The sequence below is a fragment of the Lacerta agilis genome, chromosome 2 (genome assembly GCF_009819535.1).
Source record: "Lacerta agilis isolate rLacAgi1 chromosome 2, rLacAgi1.pri, whole genome shotgun sequence".
NCBI classification, from domain to species: domain Eukaryota; kingdom Metazoa; phylum Chordata; class Lepidosauria; order Squamata; family Lacertidae; genus Lacerta; species Lacerta agilis.
In genome coordinates, this window is record NC_046313.1 from 95,507,320 (window position 1) to 95,524,889 (window position 17,570).

Genomic DNA, 17,570 nt, shown 5'->3' on the forward strand with positions numbered 1-17,570 from the left:
CACAGACCGGTCTCATCTGGCAGGGCTCATTGGGTGAATCCCGCCCAGTGTATTTACATCCAAGCATGGCCTTAGGCTGCAAAGCGGAGAGCATCTCTCAGGGACGGCATCAGAGACAGGCAGGTAGCAAACTTTATGCCCGGCTTTCTTCTGTAAGCAGCTTCACAAGCTGCTCTTACAGGTGGTTACCAAGCAGCGTACAAAATTCAGAAGCCCAACTCACTATGTTACCCTGAGGGCCAGTGGCACAGACTGCAACCCATCACTCCCTCCAGGACAGGCCCGCCAATTCTTGCTTTGCTTGCTGCACTATTCCTCAAGTGAAAGGGGCTGTAAACGGCACCCGTACCCATTGTCCCCCCCTTTTTTGTTGGTCATCCCCCTCCCCTTCTTCACGTTCTGCAAGTCTGTGCTGCTTGTGAGGTGGGAGGCGGGTAGAAAAACCAAGAGCATTGTTCCACTTTCATAGGCAACCTTGTTAGACAGTAAAATAATACAACATTGTACTTTTACTGGAGAAATCTGAGTCTAATTAAAAAAGGCAGCCTTGCTTATCCAAGCAAGAATGCTTGCTATGCACCTGCAGGTAGGAACAGTGGTCTAAACTTTCCAAATGGGGTTCAAACCACACACACACACACACACGGAAAGAAATCCCTGTGCCTGCCCTCTTTTCTTCTGTCCTCTGGAGCATGGCAGGCCTGGGGTAACGTAAATGCTGTGATGCTGGACTCACAAAACAAATGAGTGCTCCTTTTATTCCTTCCATGCCGTGCAGGCCATGTTCTTCTCATTTGCACATCATTTTCCCTAAATGAGTTCTAATAATAATGCCTTTCAGGCACAAGGCTGGAGCCCATAAAACGAGTCGTTTGCCCCCAAAAGTTGCCTTTCTTGGCATGCTCCTTCCAATGAGCTCACCACTCAAACAGGGGTTTCCATACAGGGACATTTTATACTAGGGAAACGGAATTAAGGGTTTTCTTTTCTTTTCTTTTTTAAATAATAGTGAGAATAGAGTCCAGGCTGTTGAACAGCTGCTGAACCACAGGAGGCAGAACCTGGGGCCTGCGGGGAGATAAACTTGTGGGAAGGCAAATGAGTAACTTCACAAATGTGCATTTTTCCCCCTTAGGAGAAGCAGGGGGGGGGGAGAGAGCAGCACCTCAGCTGTTCCTTTCTGAGTCCCAGAGCCAATTCACAAGAGCAAACGGCGTATCTTGTCATACATCCCCAGGAAGATAAAGCCTCCAAGACTGATGGCAGATATTCGAGGGACAACGCCTGCAAACAACCTGAAAGGAGAGAGAGAAGCAAAGATTATTTTAAGTCTCTTATCAAGATGCATACAACCACATATGTTTGGATCTGTTGCAGGGCCGGATTTAGGTTTGATGAGGCCCTAAGCTACTAAAGGTCATGGGGCCCCTTATATGCCCAGCTGTCCTTTGTCAACAACAAATTGTCGCTGTTTTTTGTGTTGAATATATGCTATATGGTAATTTATGGACCTAATAGGTATCTAAAGCCATTTGCACATGTTGCCCTGCAACCAGTCCATGCAGAATGTAGGCATCCTATATCTAGAAATGAGCAAACCAGTGATATTTTAGGGAGCAGGCAGGGCCCATGACTTACATCATAGGAGCCTACACAACACAAACCACTGTTGCTGTATGTAGATTTCATTTTTATCTTATATTTTGGAAATGTACATCCAGGGGTTTTTTCCCCTTTAAATTTTTTGGGGGGTCCCCAATAGAGAGGGGCCCTAAGCTACAGCTTGTTTAGCTTATACGTAAATCCGGCACTGATCTGTTGGATGTAGCTTCACAACTTAAGGATTTCAATCAGGCATTTATCAGACTACGGTACCCAACTCAACAAAGTGGGAAAGCAGTGATGGAAGGCCAGATTTGGGGACAATCTGCTACTGAACAAATCTAGAAGGGAAGGAGAAAGGACAACACATATCACCAATAGTTGCCACCTAAAACCACAGCCAACGCATCATTCATTATTATTATTTTTGTCACTACTGGTGGTTTTATACGTAACTGAAATTTGTATTTGTTATTGTTTACTTTCTCATTGGGACTGTGCACATCTTTGGCCTGCAGTCTTCGGCCAAAGCACATTATTGTAAATACTTTAAACAAGTAAACAGTAACAGACTTAACTTATTGCATTTCATTGCTATTTTACTCCCAACTTTCACATCTCTCTCCGCCCCCTTTATGCCCATGCAGATATATCTGCCACCCAAGAATCTGCATCTGCTGAAGTGCCCCAATCCATGAAGGTTTATGCCACAATAAATCTGTCAGTCTTTAAGGTGCCATGGGGCTCTGTTGTTTTCGGTGCTGCACAAAACTAACACAGCTGCTGGTCTGGAAACCGATACAAAGGCTAGTGATGTATTTAAAAGGTATAGCTCTGCCATTAGTAAAGGCTTCGTTCAAAGGGCAGGTGGTAGCATTGTGGACTGGAAGCCACAGTCCTTTCCTAATCTAGGGGAAGAGGGATGGAGAAATTCAACCTGGCAGACAGGAAGGGATTTGTCATTTTAGAACATAGCCCCTCCCACACAATGGGGCTGTTTGCTTCCAGCCCAGTTCATTTGGGTCCAGCTTTCCTGTGAATGAACCATTTGCCAACGAGAACACCAAAAATGTAAAGGGGAAAAAAGTGCGGGGATCTGTCAGGCTATATAACACTGACTCACACCCTACCCCTTTGACATACGGAAGAGGTTCTCCCTAATTCCAAGCACATGTTGGCTGGTTGTGACCCACGGAGTGACGTAAGGCAATCCTTTATATGATCAGCAATATATTTCCTGGAATGAGCTGGCGGCACTAAAAATAGATTCTCACGTTAAGCTCTGGTGGTGGATCCTGGCTCAAATGAAAAGTCCTCTTTGGCTGAAATAATTAATTTTTTTCCCCCATTCTGGTTTATGAGAGATTGAATGAGTATCTGTTCAAAACCTGCTGGGCAATAAGCAGCAGGTGCTTCCTGACTTTTAAAAGCTTTGCTATATGTGTCAAATTTAAATGCGGAGGATGGGTGTGTCTATGCATTCTCTTAAAAATGCATGAATTCAATAACTGATTATGCAGGGTGACTAAGTTTCTACATGAGAGGTGCTGGGGATTCAACTTTCTCTCTCACCATCAAAGACATTCTGTCTTTCTGCAAGTGCCAAGTGCTGTTCAGCAAGGACACAATGACACCAATTAATTAATTAATTGTACACTCTGTACATGTTCAGTGGCATTCATTCCTTTACATATGTTGTAAGGGAATGTGGGAGGTGCAAGACCCGCATTCCCAGCGCCTTAAAAAGCAATCAGCCATCCTTGACCTCGCTTTGAACGCACAGGTTAAACGTTGAAATCCATTTCAGAAACGATATTGCAGAGCTGAGAGGAAATGTGGATTAAACATCAACAAATAAATAAGACTAGCATTTATAAGAATATTGCTATTACTTATAAGTAGGAATAAAATAAAATTAGAATAGTATGCTGTCAATACTATTATAATAATGACATTGTGCAGATTTATTTGCTAGTGTAGCAATGATTCTGCAATAAACTAATCGGGAAGCAACCCTGGAAGAGAGCAGTGGGCTGGAGACCTCTTCCCATCAGGAAAGGCTGCTGGATTCAAGGTGTTTCAGTGCGGGATAAAGGTGGCTGGAAGGAAGAGGGAGAGAGAGAAGAGAAGAGGCCATATGTAAACATAAGGCCCTCAGGATCCCTTTCCAACTCAATGATCCTAACAACTCTGCGAGGTGGGTGAAGCTGAGAGAGTGTGTGTCCGGTTCAAAGATGCCCTAAACGAGCTTCGTGGTTTTGTGAGGATCTGAAATCTGCCCTAGCCCACTCAAGTCTGTCCTTGGGCTCTGGCGTGGAGAAAGTGGATGGAGCTGGGAGCTTTTCTCTGATGCCCAGGATACTGAAGTTCAGGTAATCCAGGGACACTGATGGACAGGAGATATAACGCAGAGAAAAGGAAGTACTTCCGTACACATCACACAATGGAGGCAGAGACTTTGTTCCCACAAGATAACAGTGGGGACTGCTGGCTTAGACAGCTTTAAAGGGGGATTAGGCAAATTCATGGAGGATAGAACTGTCAATAGGTATGAGTCATAGCTGCTACAGGGAACAAGCAGGTTCAGAGGCAGCACACCTAGGATTACTAGCTGCTAGATGGCAACAATGGAAAAGGAATGTTGCCTTCATGGCCAGCGTGAGAGCTTTCCAGAGGTATTTGGTTGGCCACTGTGAGAAGCGTCATGCTAGACTTGATGGGCCAATTGTCTAACTTAGCAAGGCTCATCACATGTTCTTGTGCTTGCTATACTGTTCTGTTGTCACAGGAGGCTATGGGATTACTTTGATACATCCTAAAACTCTTGAAGCAACCCTCCCACCACCACAAACCCTCTATGGCTATGTAGGTCTTTTTTTAACAAATACCCAATTTACCCAGGCAAAAAACAACATTGCACAAGGAAAAAACAATGTTCCTCTCCTCTCTACTGCAGTCTGACACCCACCAAAAATCTACACTGGACGCCCCCCCCCAAAAAAAAACAGATTTTGAGAGTCAAGGGGGGGGGCTGCAAGGGGCAGGGGGAAAGGAGCTCTGTTGCAGCAGCAGAAGTCTGTTCAGTTTGTGTACAGACAGCTTTGGGTGCACCCCAAATCTCCTGAGTTGAGTTCCTGCAGCAAATTCTGTAGTGTGAGGCTGTTCCACCATCAGGAAGAAATGCGGTCATGTGTAAGTCCTCCATCTCCCAATCAACTGCCCATCGGCCTCATGTTTTCTGCTCATGGAAGGCAAATTCAACTCTGGAAAACGGTGATAGGTAGGTCTGGATTTCATGCACCTTTGAAAGAGGATATAATTCTATATGGGGATAGTTCTTTTTTCTTTTTTTAATGTCTCCAGGCTGCTCCAGTAATCCTATGCACAGGCCATTCACTGCCCCATTACATATGTAATCTTTGCCTCTTCCCAACTGTACGCCTTCAATATGCTCCTTTAAAGAAACCAGGTTCTCATAATCCTAGCAGAAAACTTCTGCTCACTAGACTTAGGCCAAATGTTACCGCAGCTCTCCCCGCTTCAATTAAAAAAAAAAAATCAGCCTGGATTTTCTAACCTGATTAAATTCTTCCAATAGCCTTTCAGCAAGGAAAATGACACATCCCTATTGGATTAGAATTCTTCCTACAACAAAGATTTTAGCGAGCAAGGAGACTTGTCTGTAAAGACCAAAGCCCCTTGATAAGTTCTGTGGGTCTTTGGAGACCTGGTGCCAACTCACGAAGGGATATTGGTGAGTTTTCTCTCTCCTCCACTGCTAAGTCAGATGCAGAGCTCAGTTAACCTCCTTCCTGCACTTGCACTTGTCTGTGGTAATGATCTTTGCTTCGGGGCTGCGGCAGGCAGATGGAAATGTTTTATGGTTTCACTAGACAGCAATTCGGTCTATTACCATAATTACAGCTTTAAAGCCAAGTAATTTGTAACAAGGCAAGTACCGACAGAGCATTCCATGGGCAGATATTGTGGTAGAACACCATTGTTCCCTGTAGAAATGCTGTCATCCTCCTCGGAGGCTGAGGCAGTTTAATTGGGAAAGACCATCTCAAACAGGCACCTACTCCTTGTGAAAGATGATGTCATTGACAAAAGAATGGCACATTATTACTTCATTATCCACACACTAAACCACCCGCACGCCTCAATGAATCTCAAAATCGCAAAGAAAGACCCTGGTTTCATTCAGTCATCGGTTAACCATGACCATCTTCCACACAGGGATAACTTTAAGAGGGGTGGCACCTGAATTTTAAGCAGAGATGGACAAATCAGTCATTTTCAATCTCCCTCAGGTACTCATTTTTCAAACCCTAAACTCATTTTTTACATCAATTTGCAAAATTTTCTTTCCAAATGAAAGACAGTACGTATTTTCATGCCAATTTCTCTTAATATATGCATTCATGTATTCATTTTTACAAGTAAGATCCTCTATTATAATATAAGCTTTGAATTTTATTTTCATTTACCTATGCAATCTTTTTATTTTATTTTTTGCACACTTTTTAGTTGGAGAATTGGGTCACAATATTCGGAGATGTGTGAATTTTGCAAAGTCACTGTCTTTTGGTTTCTGCATTGTTTTAGGAAACGAAAATTACGCAGGTTCACACAAAAATATAAACCAGATGAATTTCTGCCCCAAACCTAACACTAAGGCCACGTCTAGATTTTCCCAATGGCAGGTTTTTGTGCTTGTTGATATGAGATGCAGCAGACCACTGTCATTTGCAAATCGTTTTCTGTGAGACCACTTCCCACTCCTCATTCCATGGCAGACCGTGAAAATCTATTAAGGCTACCACCCGAAAGCAAGCTCACTTGGGAAAGAAGGCCTTCTGAAATCATATCTAAAAGTCTGGGCGTTTGGGTGCTTGGGTGTTGCTCCCTCAGACACTAAAATGTGTTGACAGATCTTTATCCACCCACCCAGGTTTATGTCATATCATAGGTTGAAAATCATTCTCATGCTTGTCTCCAGTACTTTAATGGCAATGCTCTCACTACAGAAATGCTTGAGTCACACTTCTTGGTTTGGGTGGGTGCCCCAGTCTCAAAACGGAAGTGTGAAAAGATGCATCTGAGTGCCAGATGCTGACACTATAGATGTGATCCACAGGAGTCTGCTTGGGGCTACTTCTCCAACAGCATTTCCCAAGAGCAAGTCTCTTTGAATACCCTGCTGAGTCGAGAAAGCAGTTTAAGGAACCTCCAAGCATGTGTAGACCACAATTTATGCCACTGTGTGGATGGGCACACAGTTTTGTAAGAAGAAGAAAAAGAAGAAGAGTTTGGATTTGATATCCCACTTTATCACTATCCTAAGGAGTCTCAAAGCGGCTAACATTCTCCTTTTCCCTTCCACCCCCACAACAAACACTCTGTGAGGTGAGTGAGCCTGAGAGACTTCAGAGAAGTGTGACTAGCCCAAGGTCACCCAGCAGCTGCATGTGGAGGAGTGGGGAAGTGAACCTGGTTCACCAGATTACGAGTTCACCGCTCTTAACCACTACACCACACTGGTTCTCACTGTAAGAATGCACCTACCGATTGCAGCCTACAACACTGGACACCAGCAACCATTTCCCTTTTTTATTTGCTTAACTATCCCTCTCAACCAGTATTCTGCCTCCAACCCTGGGCAACTCCTACATCCTCCAGCTAAAGTGAACAAAGTCCACAACACCCTAGGGAACTCCATTGTCCACTAGTCAGCTCCAGTTTCCAACAACTCAGCAACACAGCAAATGTCGTTCCATGGTTGTTGGTTGTTGTTTTTGAAAGGTACAAGAAGCTTTGCAGGACATGTAACTTGAAGCCTGTCTCGTAAGCTGCAACCTCACAACTAAATACTACCCATACATTCTCAATCTGATATCCAAAACCATGAGTGCTCTAAAACTGGAAGAAGAGACTCTCCGGATACCAAAAGGCCACATCGGATTTCTGACTCTGCAGAATGCAGGCAGCCTGGAGCACGACACAGAGAAGTGCCAATGTGCACGAGACAGGGGAGCAGCCTCTCATTTGGAAGAAGAAAACCAGCACAAGCGTATGTCTGCTTTATGCCCCTCTAAGCTCCTGTTATAATCTCCTATTATACCACTGCCAAGACACCTATCTGCCGCTGTTAGTTCTCTTTCTCCCTCCCCAGACAGGAGGGGATGTTAATTTGCTGGCCCACAGTGGAGGCGCCAACAGGAAGCCCAATGAGCCCTTCTGGTTTTAATAAGGTGTCAATCCGCAAGATAAGGCATTTGCCATTCTTGGTTTCAGGCAGGCACAGAGCCTGACACTTTCACTGTTCTGATTAATAGATTTACAATTGGCAGCAGGCCTGGCAGAACTGGTCTTTCTTATTTCCAACCCTTTCCAAGACTTTTCCTGATGCTGCCCCAGCTTGTCACTTCTCCCTGCCTAGAGATTAATCAGAGCTATATATATTCTTTTCCTGGCTATACAAATTTAGATAAATTCTGGAGACATATATCTACACACACACACACACACAGAGAGAGAGAGAGAGAGAGAGAGAGAGAGAGAGAGAGAGAGAGAGCGAGAGCGGAGGGCGATTGTAGGTCTAGGGCCTTTCAATGGAAGGAATCAATGAAATTTAATTTTCAGCTGCAATTGTGTGTGCCTATTCTTACAACCTTTCTTACTTACTGTGCTACAGCCAGTCTAGAGAGCCACGACGTCAGGTGGTCTCCTTGGATGGCATTTTGCAGTGAATATAATGGGAGCAGTGAATATAATGCCCCAGGCAGTGAATATGGATGCCACATCTTTGCTCAGGTGGCTGCTCTGTGGCCTGCCGCACATCGACAATGCCAGCAACTTCCAAAGGTCCCTGAAGGGCGTTATACGTCTGTTGATGCAGCCTAGATTAGCATTAGCCTTTTTTTCCCTGCTGCATCACACTGTTGACTCATGTTAAGCTTGTGGTCCTCTAAGACCACTAGATCCTTTTCACATGTACTACAAGCAAGCCAGTGTCCCTCATATTATATTTCAGCAGCTGGTTATTCCTGCCTAAGTGTAGAATCTTGCAGAGGTGTGGTTTTTCTGAGGACCATGGCAGCATGTGCCCCACCATCCATGGTCCTAAGGCGGCTCGGCCTTCTGCAAAGTTCATGTTGACATAACAACGAAGTGTGCACTCATTACAGTGGTACCCCGTGTTATGTACATGATCCGTTCCGGGTTGCGCCACGTAACCCGGGTGTACTTAACACGAACGAACAAAAAAAAGAGAGGAAAATTCGGAATTTCGCGGGGTTTTGCACTTCTGCGCATGCACAAAGTGCATAGAATGCTTCTGTGCATCGTGTGTGCTCTGCGGAGGACTTCCGGGTCGCAGAGGTGGTAACCCGAACGTATGCAACACGGAGCATACGCAACACGAGGCATGACTGTAATTGCATGAATGAGTGAATGGCTCAGGATCGCAATACCTCAAGGACCGCCTCTTTCCATATTAACTTCCTGGGACCCTGAGATCATCTTCTGAGGCCCTCCTTCATGTGCTGCCTCCTCGAGAGGTCCAGAGGGTGGCAACACAAGAACGGGCCTTTTCTGCAGTGCTTTCCCATCTGTGGAATACTCTCCCCAGGGAAGTTCGCCTGGCACCTTCATTATACACCTTTTTGTTGTTGTTTGTTGTTCAGTCGTTCAGTCATGTCTGACTCTTCGTGACCCCAGGAACCAGAGCACACCAGGCATGCTTATCTTTTACTGTCTTCCGCAGTTTGGCCAAACTCAGGCTAGTCGCTTCGAGAACACTGTCCAACCATCTCATCCTCTGTCGTCCCCTTCTCCTTGTGCCCTCCATCTTTCCCAACATCAGGGTCTTTTCCAGGGAGTCTTCTCTTCTCATGAGGTGGCCAAAGTACTGGAGCCTCAACTTCAGGATCTGTCCTTCCAGTGCGCACTCAGGGCTGATTTCTTTAAGGATGGATAAGTTTTTTTTGTTTTTTTTGCAGTCCATGGGACTCTCAAGAGTCTCTTTCCTTTACACCTTCCTATACACCTTTAGGCACCAGGCAAAAACATTCCTTTTTAACCAGGCCTTTGGTTGAACCCATCCCTTTTAAAATGTGGCTTTTGGGGGGGGGGTTATTGCTTTTATTTTTTATTTTATATACTGTGATCTTTTAATGTGAACCGCCCTGAGACCTCCGGGTATATAAATTCAATAAATAATAATAATGACGATGACGATGATGATGCAATTAATGCTACACAGAAGTTTGGCCCTAACTTTCTTTTTAAATGAAAAGTTTGTAAGAGCAACGTGGCTCCGTCCAGAGGAGTCTACTTGATAATCTCTGAGGTTCTTCTAATTCAACAAAGTTTGCCTCCACAGAAGCTCGCAAGCAGGCTCGCTCCAGAATGATTATTAGCATTTCCTTCTTTATTCCCCAGCTTTCTATTTGTTTTTAGAGTGAAGCCTAATATCAACCCCATTACTTATTCTCTGGCAGAGAGGATAGAAAGAAAAGACTGTTATTATTCAGTAAGTTTTGCAAAGCAGAGGGTGATTACTGATTGAAAGAAAGGAGGCAGCTGGAAAGAAAGGCTATTCAGGGTCTTCTCCTTTTAACCCCCTGAACTACTAAACCTACAAGTAAACCATAATACATATAAATATACAAACAGGGTGCAAATGACAAGTAAAGATTATGGAGCCACTGTAGTATGTTGTTATACTAAACCTATTAAATATAAACTCACTAATCCAAGCTAGAATTTGAATCCATACCCCGCTTTACTGATCACAACCCCATGGAAACACTTTGGGCCACTGCAAAACACTGATTTATTTATTTTTTAAGTAACCCTCTCCAAAACAAATAGTAGCCACATAATATTTGTTCTGTCGATCTGTTGGGTCTTCCTTCCTCCCCTACTTCTCATCAAGTATTCTTTATTATTATTACTTTGTGTACATTGTTGAACAATAAAAACAGCTGAATCTTTCTTGTTTGCCCACATTTTGCTGTAGTGCTGTGCCTGCTACACACTCAGTGCCCATCTGGCTTGAAAAGTACTAATTTAAGTTTCACTCATTCCTCTTACAACTTATCTGTCACCAAGCAGCACAGATGAAAACATTAAACAGAGGGGGGGGGAGTGCCTTTCTGTTGAAAAATATAAAGGCCCCCAGTAATTCACTTGGGTGTTACAAGTGAAACCTACCTTCTTCTTCCTAGGCAGCGTTTTCAAATGCTACATGGTGAGGAATTTCCCCTGTGCCCAATCCATCCTTACCCAGATATCCCTTGGGTCCTCCATACTTGATGCAGAGCCGACAACACATTCCCACTTGCGGTTCTGGAGCCGGTCTGCATAGAAGAAGCACACAGATAAACATTTAAAGCTGACTCATATCAGGTTAGACCACTGGGATGTCTTGCACGGCACCGTCTACCTCTACTCCAAAGTCTCAGGCAAAGGTCTTTTGCAGCCCATTAAATTGAGAAGTTGTGCAGGCAAGGCGCATGAACTACCACTGTGCTCCATAGATATGGAATGGCTGCTGGTTTCCTTTTTACGCCACCAAGCAGTCATTCCTCTTCAACTGCATTTGGCGGGTGGGCATCTTCTCCATACCACCACACATCCATGAAGGACTGGATTTAAGAGTTCCGAGTCAAGGTACTTCTTCCAAGAAAAAGGTCTGATCCCAAGCTTGCTTGTTTATTTTTTCATTTATATGTCCCACCTTCCCTCCAAGAAGCTCTAGGTGGTGTACATGGTTCTGTCAGTTTGCATTTCTTAGTACAGAAAGTTATTGATCTGGCGTGTAGAGATCTGCTTCTGCTTAATTCAGGAGTGTTCTGGATGGTTTCTTTCTATGTGAAAGAAACAGGCAGAAGGTTCTTGTTTGGGTTATTTCTTCTGAGAAGCTGAGTACAGATGATTTAAACTGGTTGTGTTATCTTTCTTGTGCTAACTATTATAATAAGGCCAGAAGGAGCCTGAGCTTACTTTTTCTTTCTGTCTCTTTGTTCTGGTGTTCTGTTCTGTTCCATATGTAGTGTGAAGGTTTAGTCTTATAAGTATTGTAAGTTTTATTGTAAGTGCTGCAACTGGATTTTTTATGGACTATGCCAATCCTGTATGTATTGGATTTGTGACCATTATGCTCATTTGCCTTCAGTAGCAGTAAAGCTCTGCTGGATGAAGTACAATTGCCAGAGTGGCTGGGGAGACCCGGCCAGATGGGCGGGGTACAAATAAAAAATTATTATTATTATTATTATTATTATTATTATTATTATTATTATTAATCATCTGGTCTATTTTTGGGGAACCCTGCAACGTGTTTAAGTTTTCCCTTCCTCAGCGCGACAGGTTCTCCCCACCTCTCACCCCCCATTTTACCCTGTGAGGTAGGTCAGGAGATGCTGACTGGTCCTTGAGTGTCATAGCTGAGTGTTGATTTGAACCCAGGTCTCCTTGGTCCTAGACCAACACTCTTACCAGCATGTCACACTGGTTCCAGGTGAAGTCATTTATTAGAGTAGCAAATAATGCACACATCCACTTTGTCTATCTTTTGTTGAAGTGCAAGATCCTGGGGCTTGCTTAGAATGAAGTGCTGTGGGAGCACAGCGCTAAGGCTATTTTTCTCAACTCAGTCTAAAAAAAAAAAATGTCAGGCTCAGATGGGCATAGTGGCATGATAGGACCTGGGAGAGATCTGGGCTTGAATCGCAGCCTAATGCAGCACAGATTTGGGCAAGCCACCATCACCCAGTCTCTGTTTCTCACTTGAAAAACAGGAATAACACTGGTCCACCTCGGTGTATTGACTCAAGGATAATTGGGATTAGGGAAAGCGGCTGCCAGCCCCGAGTTACAGGAACGAGCCAAGCCTATAAATCTAAATTAATAGATCAATTAATAAGCACCAACTGGGGAAGCCCTTTGGGGAGCAGCAGCAGCAGTAGCTGAGTGGGAAAAGAAACGAGAGGTGGCAGGGAAAGCCAGAAAAAGGGGCACCAGAGTTGGAGGGACATAGACCCCAAACTTAAAATAGAAGAAAAGAAACCATTAGAAGGTGCTGGGTTCGATTTTGTTGCTACTACGCAAACCCCCAGTGCTATTAACCTGCAAACCTGTCAATCAGCCTCACACTGTTCTCCGAGCTCTTACCTTTGCCAGCATAATTCTTGTCTTGGCTACATCCAGAGGGGTGGTGACTGCAGCTGCAAATCCACCTGAGCGTATAAAAATGCCGAAGACAAGCAAGACTTTGTTTGTTAAATATGCATGCTACACAGCCCCATAGTTCCCACAGCTTCTGCCAAAACCACTTCATTATTAATGCTTACAGCTTGTTTCTCACTTCAGAATCTGGGCATAGGTTGTCTGAAGCCAGAGACTTGTTGGATTGTGGGGTCATCAATGCAACACATATATTTTAAAAACATTTTGTTCAGACTCCTTTCTTTGGAGCCCACAAAGAATCGTAGAATTGTAGTGTTCAAAGGGACCCCAAGGATCATCTAGTCCAACCCCCTGCAATGCAGGAATCTCAGCTAAAGCATCCATGAAATCAGTGTTACCACGTGCAGACAGTGCTCTCCTTCAAGCTGATTTCTGATTTCAATTTATTTTTGCCCAGTACTCCCAGGGACAGGACTCTAGAGCTGTCACTTGAAAACATATGGCTAAATCCCGTGTTAATCCTACTCAGAGTAGAAACATTGAAATTAATGGAAATTATTAACTTAGATCTATGAATTTCAGAGGGTCTACTCTGAGCAGAACTTGGTTGGCTACAACCCATCAGATGCTGCTGTATACTAATCTGCCCATCTATCCCAGTGATGTCTACTCTGACTGGCAGTGTCTCTCTAGGGTTTCTGGCAGGGGAGAAGCTGTTCCATCACCTGCTACCTGATCTGCAGATTCCAGTGATTGAATCTGGGACTTTCTGCATGAAAACCATGTGCTCTACCATAGAGCTATGGCCCCAGGTTTAGAAGGCACAAGGTACCAACTAGAAGTTCACAACCCCGACTCTGTCTCTCCCTAATCAGCTGATGGAGCAGGTCTGCTTCCTCAGTTCCTCCTCCATTCACGGACATCCAGATGTGTACATTCATGGACTGAGACAATCATTAGAGCAGCTAAGTAAGGAGCAGGAAATAGCAGAAACATTTTCGCAATGAGCCGGGGACAAGGTACCACATCATTGACCGCTGTAGTTAGCACACAGCAATTATAGGGATCTGAAGACTGTCCTAGCAGTGTTTCATTAGAACTCAGCTCAAACATATGGGCAAGCAATCTGCCACAGACTGGTTGGACGCAGAGGAATGGTGGGAGGAACCAGCTCGGGAACCCCCAAGGGAAGAAGACCCAGAGCCTGGGAATTGGTGATGGGCCAACAATGAGAGGTCATAGGAAGAAGAGGGGGAAGCCTGGGAGGAGGAGGTGTCAGAAGCTGAAGGGGTAAACAGGGTTTAGTGAGCAGGGAGAGTCTGTGGCAGAGAGAAGTCTAGAACCAGAGGCAGAAGCAGAAGCAGGAGAGGAGGGAGACCAAGAGGCAGAGATGAGTCTGGCTGGTGAAGAGGCACAGGTGTCTCCCTCTCCTGCTGCCACAAGCTCCCCAACCCGCTGATCTCCCAGAACCAGCAGGGGCATGAAGAGTGTGGAGAAGTTAGTTTCATGCAGTTAGTGTCTCATATTGCTTGGGATAACTCCTGGAGAGGAGGGGACTTAGGCAGCTGTGGGGAGGCAGGGACCTTCAGTCTCAGCAACTGCTTCATGGAGGCAAGACTTGCCGGAGATGAGTTGCTGTTCTCATTAGGCCTGGCTCTTCTGTGCAGATCCTATTTTTGCTAATAAAGAGTTAACTCCAATGTGCTCGGTGTGATTTACTGCTGGTTCGCTCCTGACACAATTGGATGTGTTGAAAGAAAAACAGCAGTGAGGCAGGTCCCCTCTGGGTGGGGCACAAGACAGCATAAACAGGAGGCATAAACTTCTAGGAAAGGAGAAGAGCCTGTGGCAACCAGAGACAGAGGCCTCCAGAGATTTAACCACTGTAGCCACCCATACAGCTAGGCTAACCACAGAAGCTGTGGAGAGGCACAGAACACATTACATCAAGCCCATCTTAGAAACTGACTAGGTCTGAAGAAAAAGGGGTGAATATTTTTTTTATAAAAAATTAATTTATTAAATCTGCATACTGCCCTATACCTGTAGATCTCAGGGCAGTTCACAACATAAAATCACAATATAAAAAAAAACAGAAAATACACAATAAAAACAAAATCTAGACCAACCCAAAATCCTCCCTTACACAACACATTTTAAATCAGCCAAAAGCCTGGTTAAAGAGAAACATTTTTGCCTTGTGCCTAAAGATGTATAATTAAGTTGCCGGCTGAACCTCCCTGTGGAGAGCATTCCACAAAGAGGGAGCCACCACAAAAAAGGCCTGTTCTTGTGTTGCTACCCTCTGGACCACTCATGGAGGAGGCACAGGAAGAAGGGCCTCAGAAGATGATCTCAGGGTCTGAGTAAGTTCATATGGAAAGAGGAAGCCCTTGAGGTATTGCAGTCCTGAGCCCTTCCCATTAAAAACAAAAAACAAAAAACAAAACAAAAACACACCATGTAGCATGATGCCAGGAACACAGATCTCGCTTCTGGCTGCAAGAAACAACACAGTGCCGAGAGAAGTGGGTTGTTTCTCCCACAGCAATAGCACCACCTCTCCCAAGCCAAAGGTAATGTAATGCATGCCAGGATGCTCAGAACCAAGGGAATGAATTCTTGGCTCTGTCACCCTGGCAGTGATGTACTAAAGCGCAAGCTATTAAACGGGCGAGCGCTAATGAACAAAAGGATAGAGGAGAAAAGCAGTGAGAGGTTAAAAAAGCGAGATCCTTTCTAAGGAGTGTGCAGAAAATTCAGAGCCAAGGTCAGAGTACATGTTCCAAAAGGTCCAGCCCAGAGCATTGTCTTGGGAAGTAGCTATAAATAGTTGTATTTTCCTCCCCGTTTTATGGAATATAGAAAGCTTGTTCTTTTCCAAAGTGTAGGCAGGAGACAGATATTTAAATCTGGAAGTGATTGAAAACCATTTCCTCTCCCCCCACCCCAAACTAGGCTTTGAGCAAACCTGGAAGGGTTCCTAGTCTTGCAAGCTTCATACACTCAAGTTTCCACCTTCAGACAGGTAGAACAAACTGTACGGAGCAACGAAATGCAGCTCATGTAGCCAACATGCATGGAACATGGTCAACTGAGCTCAGACCCTGGGTTTCCATGACGCTGCAGATAATCCAGTTTACGTGTATCAGAGGGTCAGGGGACTTACAAGAAGTCCACAAGCAGCAGTACCTGGGGTTGTATTCAAAGTACTGCTAAAGGGAACATTCTGCCAGTGCAAGAATTTCTGCTCGCACAAGAAAACATTATCCGCTCTCCGCTGAGCTGAATGCCCCCTAAAGATGTTCTGGGGGTTCCCCATACCCGCACTGTGCAGATTTGGGGGTGGTGTGGGGCCGGTGCACAGTTACTTAGTTGGGTACTGCTCTGAATCTTCATGTTATAAACAGAAACTGGAGGAATCACGGTATGCAAGTATTGTAATTTAACTACAGCTAGCGGATGGGGAAGAGAGATACCAGCATTTCCCACCAACTGCACTCAAAGTATGACTTCAGAGGAAGTGGCATTGTAAAACAACAGCGTATTTTGTTTTGCCCCTTGCTTTGGCTTCAGAACATGGCAGCGGTGGGACCACCAAATGTTGCTATAAGCATGCACTGGTGTGACCCAATTGTTTTGCTGTGTTACGCATACAGTGCAAAACTGCAGCCTGCACCACCATGGCTCTCTTGGCACAGCAGATTCCACCCCTTAGGGACTGTGGATACTGAACAGTGACATCTGCACATCGGAGAGGATGCACTAATTCTAGATCCTGCAGCGAAAGGAGTGGATTGCCACTCCAGAGTTTCCATCAGATCCCTACATGACTGGAGGCAAGATGGCAGCAAAAGGTGAGCTCAAAAGGACACCAATGAGCACAGAAACGAAGAGAGCCTTTGGTAGATCAACAAACCAGAAGAACAAACATAATGAAAAATTATCAGCTAATGTCAAGGTATCATATACTTAATTATTAACAGATTGCCATAATCTGAAGGAAATTCCACCCATCTGGAATCAACATACAAATCACACTGCAACCAATTAACTACAACCAACCATGCCCTGGGCCCTCTGGTCTCTCACTTCACCAGCAAAAGTAAAATACCTACCCACCAGTGTTCAAAACTCTCATTGTTCTAGACACATTTTGCGACAGAGAATTTCATTAGCGTGAGCAGTTTCTGAGCTCTGTGTGCAGAACTGCGCCTAAGATTTCAGATTTAAACTGCAGAAAGGAGGACCTTTTTCTGCCTCCCCACTTCCAGCTACTCTCTGAAGATTGGAGAAAAGACCCTCTTAAGAATTATTAGGGGGGGAAGGGGAAGGACCAGAGCACGTGAAAAATGAACATAATGTTTTAGTTCATTCATTTTCAGCTTTGTATTCTTCTTATTAAAAAAGCCCACCTAGACATTCCATCATTGCGCCCGTAACCTAGGTTTAAGGTGCCATTTAGCTCCTACCTTTCATATCTCATTTTCTAACACTGCTACTCGTGTGTTGCTGACACAAAAGATCCACTCATATACAATGTAAAAGAATGAAAGACTACTGTCTCCCCTTAGAGGCTAAAGCACAGAAAAGGATAAATACTGAGTCCATTTGGTTGAAATATAGTGATGTGCTGATGGAACAAGATAATATACTTAAATTGAAGCCATATGAACAATTAAAAGATCATTTGACGGATTGGTTACAATACAATCAGATCAATGAGAGCTTTAAACTGGATCGTAAAAATTCAGGTTTTCAGATCGAGAAAA

The 17,570-nt window shown here is 44.4% G+C and overlaps 1 protein-coding gene across 2 annotated transcripts in view; it reads right to left on the reverse strand.

Moving 5' to 3' along the window:
- Nucleotides 1-461: 461 nt before the first annotated feature.
- Nucleotides 462-17,570, reverse strand: part of SLC25A26 (solute carrier family 25 member 26) — a 122,698-nt gene continuing 105,589 nt past the window's right edge. For both annotated transcript variants that reach the window (XM_033141263.1, XM_033141262.1), the window contains 3 exons: nucleotides 12,784-12,848; nucleotides 10,894-10,967; nucleotides 462-1,295 (listed from right to left, as the gene is read on the reverse strand). In XM_033141263.1, coding sequence (XP_032997154.1) covers nucleotides 1,199-1,295; nucleotides 10,894-10,967; nucleotides 12,784-12,848 — 236 coding nt within the window. In that variant the 3' untranslated portion in view covers nucleotides 462-1,198. The remainder of the gene's footprint in view (nucleotides 1,296-10,893; nucleotides 10,968-12,783; nucleotides 12,849-17,570) is intronic.